Consider the following 11,044-nt stretch of genomic DNA (forward strand, 5'->3'; position numbering starts at 1 on the left):
CAGACTCAGGTGGACCAAAGTCCAAGAGAGGACTGGGCAAGTCTAAGTTGATATTCAAACTGAGGAACTACAGGAGTATCTACAGGGGTTATATACTGGACAATATCTGAGGGGGTCAGTAAGCAAAGGAGCAAGGCTATGTACAAGCATGCAGAAACACATTAGTAAGTAAGACGGAACATAAGTAAATGAACTCGGAGATGAAGACTTGTACAAGGATCAATAAGCAAGACGGAACAAGAGGTAACCGAAAGCCGGAAGGCAGAGAATGCCTAAATGGGGATAGGCGCAGGATATCAGACAGAGGGTGGGAATAGGTCCAGAGTTAATATCCGGAGGTCCAGAGATCTGGGGATCCAGAAGATAAGGTGGATACAGGACCGGGATATGAGAAGGTGGATAGAGCCTGGAATCCGAGATAAGGTGAAGTCTGGATGTCTTGCTGGATGGAGTGTGCATAGGGTGGATGGGACAGGGGGTTATGGTTCAGGCTAGCAGTGGAGCACACAGCAGAAGGAGATCTGGGAATGAGTTGGATATGAAGTGTGGTCCAGACATAGGCTCAGAAGGCGTGGGAATATGATGGAATGTGGGTCCAGATTGTGGGATATGACAGTTATTCAATGACAATGTTCTATCTGGGTGACTTATTGAGTGCAAACCCAGCACTGCCATGTGAAGTGTGATAGCTTCATTCAAGTCATTCAAGTCATGGTCATTGCCTCAGTGGTTGCAGAGTCCATTTGCAAGGTCATTTAATGACATAGATTGTTGTAGGTGATTGATAGGGAGTAAACTCAGTACTTCCCTATAAAGTACAATAGCCTCATCCAAATATTTGTCATTTCCTTTGTGCTCAGAGTGGAAATTTCATTCCCAAGGTCACTTAATAACAAGTACCAATCTGGGTCAGTGCGATGGCAGCATCCAAATCTTGATTATCACCTTGGTTATTGAAGCCTGCAAGATTATTCAATGACAGGAACTGATCTTTGTGACCAACCAGGTACAAACTCAGCAACCCCTTGAGAAGCACAATAGTACCATCTAAGTCTTGTCCATAGCCTTGGTGATTGAAGCTAATGAAGAGTCCATCCCTGAGGTTAGTTAATGCCATTGTAGGAATCACAAAACAGCTGGCCAAGCTGCTGAGTGGAGAGCAGTATGTTCAGCCCATAGGATTCTGACTTGGCTCAAAGCTCAGAGAGTAGAAATTATCATCACAAAGGACTGTCATTCAGACTGGTATTGACACTAGTGAAAGCAAGACATGCTTAAGTAAGCAGCAAAAATGCGAACTTAAACTAATGAAAGTGGGGGTAAGTAAAGGTAAGTAAAGCAAGTAAATCTAAGCCCAAGGAAAACTTGACTGTCACACTGTGGTCCAAGGTGGGTGGCCAGCTGAGTACAATCATGATAGGCCAGTGCTTCCTTGCAAAGCACAGTAGACTTATCCAAGTCTTGGACATTGCTTCGGTGCTGGAAGCAGATAGAGAGTCCATCCACAAGGTTTTTAAATGACTCAATCCAATCCATGCAACCTGCTGGCTGCAAAGCCAGTGCTTCCCTATGAAATGTGATGCTCTTGTCGAGGTCTTGGCTACCAACCTGGTGCTGGAAACAATTAAGCAATGTGTAAGTGATTGCTCTCTCTGATTGTGCATCACACTACAATATCCTATAGCATCAAGATAAAGGGATATAACTTCATCTATGCCATGGAGACCATCTGTGTGCCAATACCATTCTGCTAAACATGCAAGTTGAGTTGGTGATAGTGGTAGCATGGATCTAATAAGCCACTCCTGCCCAAGATCATTCACATTGATACTTCCAGCTGGGTACATAACAAATGTTTGAATTACAAGCACAACTGCTCTGTATATGCTGTATCTTCAGTTGCATTGGCATTGGCTTGACACTACAATTTTGCAAAATGAGAGAGCAGAGTGATGGCAAGATGGAGCTGAGTTACAGCATAATCTGGATGGCCAGTGTGATGTAATCAAGGGCATCTTGAAAAAGAGAGATAGGGATGTTGAAGTTGAGGTAGGTTTCATTGACCTGGCAACTAACAACCTTTGGAAACTAGATTAAACAGGACAGCAGGGCAGTGTAGAGAATGAGATTCCTCCAGGCATATATCATGCATATTTCAACTCACAACAATTAATACAGTGCATCACTCACTTTCTATGACTTTCCTATAAAACACACCAGAGGCATGACACTTTCCCACACTATGCAACACATTCCCACACATGCACTTAGCGTGCTCTTCCTGCACTTGGTCACACTATGTTGCACAGTTCCCTGGTGCATCCCTTTCCATTATTTTACTATATCAGACCATGTTTGGCATCATATGATATTTTATTCCATCATGGACCCTTACATTACATCATTTACATACATACAGTGCTCCATATTCACTTCCAAGCCCTGGGAGCATGCCTAGGCACAGCTTACCTGTTACCAGGTAAGTTTTTAGTTAGTGACCACTTCAGCAACTACCATAAGCTACTACTACCACTATCATGCCAGTTATTGTCTAGCAGTCAGAATCTATCATCTTCAGTCAGCATGCATCAGTCATTGTCCTGGTCCCCAGCAACAGTCTATCATCATCAGTCACCACTCAGCAGTCCCAGTCATGTCTTCACACCATCCACCAGTATCATATACATTTGTGCACTCCTTGTGCCTTATTCCCATGCTTCACACACCTTCGCACTCCATATTCCCATGTGCACTTTCATTGCACTTTACCAGAGTTGACCTGGTCTCACCCAGTGGATCCTTGCTTTCCTTGCTTCTCTTAAGGATTGAACATATCACTTGGCACACTTCAACCAACACTTAGAGAGTCAGTGGCCTTTCTCTCACCCCAGAGTTAGAGGCATCTTTCTTTCTTTTGCTCTGCAAGCTAGCAGAGTTGTTGAACCTTCAGTGGTAGGAATGATCAATGGGGTAGAGATCAGAGGTGCATCAAAAGTGCATTATGAATTGGTTGAGATCCTGACTGTTCTACATCTGACCACATTGTGCAAGAAGATGATGGCCAGCATCAATCCTTAGTGTTGATGCAACACAGGATGTAGACTGCATATCTCAAGCTCTCAATATCAGAATAACAGAATGCCTTGATTACTTACCAGAGTCATTGGGTGAACTGAGGGATCATTGCCAGGATGTTGCTGCTCCACTGTCATGAGCAATGAAGTAAAGGAGAATATGACTTCCCCCACCTTTGGCCAAATGAGATTTTTTTTTAAATCCTTGTTTATTGTCCATTGGGGTGAAGCCCTATAGTAGACAATACCTGTAATATATAACTGGGTATTTACTTATGTGATGTGCATGAGGGTGACTATGGTAATGGTTCAGGCAAGTCTTGCCAAATGATGATCACTGGGATACCAATTGAAATCTGTTGGGCATCATGTGTGACAGATGTTACTGACAATTTGACTTTTCATTGCAATCCAGCAATTCTCCAACAGAGAGCCCAATTGTGTGGAGGAGCCCTCCATGACCAAACATAGGGTCCAATTCAAATGAGGCATACATGCTGACCTGAACTTTAGAAGCTGCCTCAGACAACCTAAGGTCTTTCTCAACATCTTTATGAAAGACTGAATTAAGAGCAACTTGCAAAAGCACACTCATTTCATTCAACAATTGCTCTATCTACATGTACAGGCATGTTGCTAGTCTGCCATTCAGCATCTTCAGTGGTTACAATCACATGGAAGCAAGCAGAGATCCATTGGTGTACTAGGGCAGGCCAGCATAAGAGTGTCAAGATTCCTGAGGTAGTTGCAGGAGTCCTGTGTTACGCTCGGCGTTCGTAAGAACGACTAAACGGTCACAAAGAGTCTAAAGCGTACACCTATGTACAAGTCGTGCGAGTTAAGCAGTATATTGCAGGCCCTGGTCTGCGTAGGTCAAGTTAAAGAATACAAGCGTAAGAGATGGAGTATATATAAGGGAATTGAAGCGGAGCTTTAATAAATGAATCGGAGATGGAAAGTAAATAGCGAATCAGAAAAGAGAAGTGAGAATTGTACGATAGAATGTTAAAGAATGTTCTGTGAATATGTGATGAAGTGAATAAGTGAAGAGGTGAAAGAGGAAAAGAATAGAACTGTAACATCCTGTCTTGTAGTCAGTCCTTGACAGATAGAGCCACAGCCTCTGGTTATAGAAGTTTAACATTTATGCATAGTTTGCAAATTTGCATGTGTGCACACCACATGTGTTTGGTCCTCCCCGGTGCATTGGTGACCAAGAGTGAGATCAGTTGCACAAATGGCTTGGGGGAGATTGTCAATTCATACTGAATTTGAACATATATCACATACAAGTAATAGTGATGCATTGTGCTCCACCAAGGTATGTCTCTTCAGAGTCCTGGAAGTGTCCTGTGTAGCTTGGCTCCTCAACCAAGGGCAGGAGTGTACTATCAATTGTGTCTGACATGGAGCCTGTCACAAAATGAAACAGCACAGTAGTGATAAAATAAAGCATTGCCAGCATATCTTTGGGAAAAATCATCAGTACATACTAAAGGAAAACCACTGACACTTATGACTTGTAGCATTCTACTATTCATGGGGCTTGTCTCTTGCAGGTCTGTGTTCTGGGCTGCTCAGCTCCTCCCCTGAGGGTGAAGGACAATCATAGAGAAGACTGAGATGAAACTTGACATTTAGTAGAAGGATGGATGCTCAAGAACAACATCAGGCATTTGACCAGAATATAACAAGGCTTTACCTAACTTTGTCTGATATATAATATTGAAAATATTTATCACAATTGCAGACCACTTGATAAAGGAATAGATAGGTAGACTATGTAGGAAGAATCTCCAAAGACTATTATATTGGCAGACCTATGGTAGTAAGTTGTTGTCATATCCCATATGCCAGACATAGATCCCATCATATTCCCACGCTTTCCGACCTATTTCCGGACCCCATATCTGACTCATTCCTGGATCCTCTATCCTGTCCACCCTATGCATATTCCGTCCAGCAAGACATCTGGACTTTACCTCCTCTCAGATTCCGGACTACATCCACCACCTCACATATCTCAGTCCTGTTTCTGCCCTGCCTTCCAGATCCCCAGATCTCCAGACCTCCGGATATTAACTGTTACTATCTCCAGACCTATTCCTGCCCTCTATCTGAGATCCTGCGCCTATCCCCATTTAGGCATCTCTGCCTTTCCGGTTCTCAGTTATCTCTGTTTCCATCTTGCTGATTGATCCTTGTACAAGTCTTCATCTCCGAGTTCATTTAGTTATGTTCCGTCTTACTTACCAATGTGTTTCCACATGCTCATACATAGCCTTACTCTGTTGCTTACTGATCCTCTCGGATATCCTCTAGTATACATATAACCCCTGTACAATTCCTGTAGAGTCCTCAGTCTGAATATCACCTTAGATCTTCCCAATTATCTTCTGGACTTCAGTCTGTCTGAGTCTTATCCTTTTCTGTAAGGCCTAGGGAAGGATTCCCTAGGCTGGAATTCTGGACCTTCAGATTTGTCCCCTATGTCTCTGTCCCAAGTCTAGGGATTGCTTCCCTAGACTGGAGTCTTGCCTTTCCGGCACTTACCCTCTCTCCAGACTTTGGTCCACTTCCTGTCTCTTCGACTCTACCTAAGGGTAGTCTACCTCTGTTTGCTTCTACATTGGACTTTGTCTGATGTAGCCCCTATTCCTTCCGGACCTCTGGACATCCTGTCCTGTGCACCTCCAGGTGTCCTGTCCTTCAGACATTCCACCCTCCATACCTTTGGACATCCCATCCTCCTAACCCTCAGACATCCTGTCCTCCTGTCCTCCTGTCCTCCAGACCTCCAGACATCCTACCCTTCCATCCCATTTCTTGTAGAAGTACTACCTTGCAGTGGGAACTCTCCTGAGCACTTCCTGCATTCCTCCAGACTTCATTGGACCATCATCGGACTTCCTCTGAAATGAAGGGCATGTACTTGGGTAAGGGGCACAGCATATGAGCTGAGGCCAAGCCCCTCTGAGTCAGTCTATCTCTCCTTTGAGCATGGTTCTTAACACTATATATGCATGATCTTCCCACACATCGTGGAATGCATGTGCTACTCACCTGTGATGCATTCCCACGCGCTTTCCCACGCTTCATCACTCATCATCCAGGAGCATCCATCCATTGTCCACCAAGTCCTACTGGTACATTTTCACATTTACTCTTATCATGACACCATATTCCATCATAGACCCTTACTTACATATACCTTCTTCATTCCTGCGCCTTACTCGCATCGGCTCCACATCGTGGGAATGTGCTTAGTCACCTTTTGCATGATAGCATTTGCATTTTTATCACAGAGTTAGCTACCACTTAGTTTCCAGTTAGTATCCCTTAGCATCTCTCAGCATAGTGCACACTTTTTTTTGAGCCATAGTCAGTAGCATTTTGGCAATCACACTCTATCATCATCGCATTTGTCATTCTCGCACCCATCAGTATCAGTCATCATCTTCCCCTAGTCCCCATCACATTCCTAGCCCTTTGCGCACTTTCACCTATTAGTGTGTGACCTTCCCATGCTTTGCGCATCCTACCACTCTCTATGCACACCTTTGCCTCCGCATGCATGACTTTCCCACACTTTGTGCAACCTGTGGATGTGTTGCACTTGCTTCCCCTTGGGTCGAATGCACTTGCCTTTGCAAAGTATAGCAGCCTAGGCAGAGCTGAGACAACCACACATATACTCTGACTTGGCATCCCTTGTAGTGCCATAGCTTAGTAGTTGATTCCTTCAATGAGTTTGGGAAATGGCCATAACAGAGACTTTCTGGGGGACTTTTTGGTCATTCTTGGAGTGGGGATCTGACTCTAAGATTCACTGTAGGTAGGAGAGTACATGAGCAGTATATATATGTTTTTGAATACTTGACTAGGCCAGAATGAGAACATGAAGTGTAAGGCGAGATGAAAATACTTTGGTGAGACAAGGAGATGGTGAGGTCTGAACACAAGGTAAGGTAACAAAAGAAAATGGACAAAGGAGACAAAGGAATGTATCCATGTAACTCGGATGTGAAGAGTTGTGCTCTTTGCATCAATGAGTCACATTGTCCTGCATGATTTGGGAATCATGCAGAACATATATATGACATATCATCCCACATTTCCATAGTCTGTTAGCTTAGTCCTCAGACTACACAAAATGTACTTTGAGTACAGACTCAAGTGCAATATTTCACTTTGCATGCTCCAATCATGCAAAAATATGGTGTGTTGAAGAAAAGTCAAATATGATGAAGAAATCATATAATGACCTGGTCAAAGTTGATAGTCATACAAAAGCTTAGGTTATTGCCTATCATTTGGCTTATTTACTTTGACTAGAAATAACCAAGGAGAAAAGATAAAAGCCTACCAAAACCCTATCTAAAAAGCCAGTGTTTTGATTTGTTCTGTCTTATGATTTATTCTACTTTATTTTCTTCATATTTTTCTTTCATTTCTTTACCTACTTGATTCTTTGACCTCCCAGAGACTCCACAAAATGTACCTGCAAGGTATGATGTCATGATGATGTCATTGGATGCTAGAATGTTCTGCTCCACTTTTGCTCCACTTTGCTCCACAATGAGGTCATTTATGATGCAACTCTGATGTCATTTCTCTTTCCAACCTTATTTCTTGGTACTATACAATTTCTCCCATCTCATGTATTTAAGGAGAGCACTTCTCCACCCAAAAAAAATAAGAATCTCTTTTATCATTTAAAAGAACCTCCACTTCTTCCACTTTCTCTGACATTGACACTCTTTGTGTTAGCCAGGAAGTGCAGACCAAGTACATTTGGTTTACTTGTTCTGAGATCATTTATTCTTTTCTTGACTGTACCTGTGCTGTCTAGTGTGCATCTGACTTATAGTTTCAGAGGACTAGAAGTACCAAGTCAAGCCATATTATCTGTGCCTGCAGATTCCTTTGTTGGATTATCTGCTCTTCTATCATATCATCTTCCTTGGATTAAACCCTTTGCATTTAGGCAGGGAAATCCAATCAGCTTCTACCTAGTTCCCTTTGATAAGTCCTTTAGTATATCAAGGCAGGGGAATATCTAGCATTATTTGCCACCTAGTTTTGTGCTTAGTATGCACCTATTCTTTATTTTCTGTCTAGTCAAGTATAGGACTAGAGAGACTCACCCACAAACTCTATTCTCTATCTAGTCAAACATAGGACTAGAGAGATTTACCTACAAAATCTATTCTATTTTGTCTAGTCAAATGCAAGACTAGATAAAGTTTTATCTACATACTCTACATTATCTGTCTTGCCAGATAAAGCTAGGCTTGTATTGTAGAACCCCCTATTTACAACCAGGTAGAATAAAACCACTGGACTGTATAGCAGGTAACCTCCCATGAATGCTGCATTATCTACCACAAAAGAAGAAAAGTCATAGACCACAAACTCGAGGCTGTTGGCAGCATTCAGTCTTATCAAAAGTGTAATTGTGGTGTCATTGCCTTTTGACCACTTTTATATAAGACACCTCAAGTAAGAAGACAACATCAACGATTGTGACCACATGGTTCATTGGTCTTCATTTTAAAGCTTGGTCAGGGTGTAGAGAATATGGAATCCTTACAACACTAGGCCAAAAAACTTCACTACATACAGTGGTATTTCAACTTCTACTCTCTGATTAGATATGTAGGGTATGCTAGTTATTGTCACAAACTGGGCTCACAGGTGCAATAGGAAAAACAGCAAGAAATTCATGTCTGTCAAGAAGCTCACCCAAGCACCATTGACCTTTTTTCTTGTACTGTTCTAACACTGCTAAAGGCTCAGTGTGGTCAACATAAAACTTGGTGAACACAGATGATATAGCTCTGTTGTCATAGCTGTCTTGGAAGAGTGAACCCCTCAGTTGAGTGGCCTTTAGATAGCTAATGGGGGAAGATGCCAGAATGCCCTTTGCATATTGACAAATGAAGTCCAACTCAACATCCTTGATATTAGCAGCTTCATAATTTTAGTATTAACATCTGAATATAATGAGGGTGATAACTCACCAGCACATTTTGCCAAAGCATTGCAAGCAGCAGGGTGAGACAAGACAAGACCAACAATGTTAACACAGGCAAATAAGGTATGGCACTTCAGAGCTTGCAAGAGGTGGGTTGTGATGTAACACTGATGGACTGCTTCATCAATGACAAGCTGCATCACCCAGCCAACTTAACAAAATCAGAAGGTGAGCTTTGCAATAAATTGAGATAACTACCTTTATTTTCACCATAGTCCCAGACTGTGGCAAATGTGTGCCTGTAAAGTTGAGGATGCTCACTCTCAAGTGGATCAACTTGGATGTAGCAGGTTACCAAAACACTACTCTCCAGGTGAGATGAACATTGGGATTGTAGTCTTGCACTGGTCATCTTGACCTGTTTCCCTGTGTAAATAATTCAGCAATGGCCAATGATCAATATCTCGACTACTGACCAGCTACAGTAAATTTGGAGATTGTAGCTGCCTGATTGCCCCAAATTCCATAGTTAGAACTGAACAAATTAGCACACAATTTCAGTGTATTGTCAGAGACTTCACTGCCCACTGTCATCTTATAGGAGAAAGATGCTTTGGATGGAGAAGCAGGACAGGGGAGGACAAGGCCTCTTGTTGGGGGAGTTACAGGTGTTATCATTGACTGTGATATGATTGGAGAAGATGTGCAATTAGGTAATTCATACCAACACATATATATATTATCAAGCATGGTCCATGCGCTTGAAACCCAACAGCAAGATTGACTCATAAAAAATAGCAACCATTTGTTGTCCTGACAGACAGTGTGCTGCAGGCATATGGACATGTAAATATTATGGTGTAATACTGTGAAAAAAACTATAAGAATCACTTAATATACAAACTTGAAGCCCATCCTCACTTACTATGTCAAGTACCCCTCTGAGTTGGTCTGGCACAGGCAATATTCACAACCCACATCAGTATCCTCATCACTATCCACAGCTGCCAGCACATCATCAGCAACCTTTCATACAACATTATCTGCAAATGCCACATGTACTGCAGCACTATCTGCCACCTTTGCAGCATCAGCCACCACACTTCATTCACACTAGCCAGCCTCCATACCAGCAGTACCTTCCAATGCAACCAGTGAGGATGCAACCAGAAGTTCCAGCTCCAGAGTACCCTCCAATGCAATCAGATCCAACCCCAGAACTGTCCCAGGCATCATCAAAAGCCCCAGCATCATCCCAAGTATCAGCAAGACTGTGACCAAATCCTGAACTGCACCCTGGAGTTTTTAGTTTCAACATTGATGTTATTATGGGTGACATGAAGCATGGATTTCATGGTGAGACTGACATGCCTTGGGATGACTTCAAAAGTTGTGTTCTTGCATACCTTGATGCTCCTGAAGAAGTCCAGCTTGTGTATAAATTCCTAGGTGATAACAGCAAAGCTTCTCACCTAAATGATGTGGAAGCATTTAGTATCACTATGGATCAACTTTGTCACAAAGCATCCAATGCGTGTACATGAGTTGTTGCTTTAGAGGTAAAGAATACAGCAGTAAGTGATTATTTATGTCGCATCAATTGAAAATTACTTACAGTTACTCCAAGGCCAAACAGACTACCACCAAAGTGAAGAAGAGGACACATGAAGACAATATTCCTCCAGCGATTGACAAGGATTCCACACAGCTCAAAGCATACAAATAGCTCAAGTGCCACATTCAGTGTGAGCTTCACCATGGCCATTGTTTCATAGATCACACCAGTGGCTATGATAACCATCATCATCTCAATCACGCCAAGATGACTCTCTGGGCTAAAAAGATTGTAAGTTTCATGTCCATGCTTGCAGAAAAAAATTAAAAAATACCCTTAGGCTCTTGGTCATGCAATGACTTACAACCCACCTCACTGCCTCAATTTCAACCATGGCCCAGCTAACAAAAAGCCTCATCACTCGAGGTTGGGATCATC

The 11,044-nt window shown here is 42.5% G+C and overlaps 3 protein-coding genes across 3 annotated transcripts; all 3 read right to left on the minus strand.

Moving 5' to 3' along the window:
• Positions 1 to 606: 606 nt before the first annotated feature.
• On the minus strand, positions 607 to 1,120 carry BJ212DRAFT_1233031 (uncharacterized protein; the record flags this gene model as incomplete). The annotated part of the gene is made up of 2 exons (XM_041329512.1): positions 607 to 668; positions 901 to 1,120. Coding segments are annotated over 2 exons (282 nt in total), but the record flags the coding sequence as incomplete, so codon positions are not given.
• A 299-nt stretch (positions 1,121 to 1,419) lies between these two features.
• BJ212DRAFT_1229139 (uncharacterized protein) lies at positions 1,420 to 1,599 on the minus strand (the record flags this gene model as incomplete). The annotated part of the gene is made up of 1 exon (XM_041329477.1): positions 1,420 to 1,599. A coding segment is annotated over one exon (180 nt), but the record flags the coding sequence as incomplete, so codon positions are not given.
• Positions 1,600 to 6,868: 5,269 nt separating this feature from the next.
• BJ212DRAFT_1402608 (uncharacterized protein) lies at positions 6,869 to 7,131 on the minus strand (the record flags this gene model as incomplete). The annotated part of the gene is made up of 1 exon (XM_041337360.1): positions 6,869 to 7,131. A coding segment is annotated over one exon (219 nt), but the record flags the coding sequence as incomplete, so codon positions are not given.
• Positions 7,132 to 11,044: the final 3,913 nt, after the last annotated feature.

The sequence above is a fragment of the Suillus subaureus genome (assembly GCF_016647635.1).
Source record: "Suillus subaureus strain MN1 chromosome Unknown BJ212scaffold_154, whole genome shotgun sequence".
Lineage (NCBI taxonomy): Eukaryota > Fungi > Basidiomycota > Agaricomycetes > Boletales > Suillaceae > Suillus > Suillus subaureus.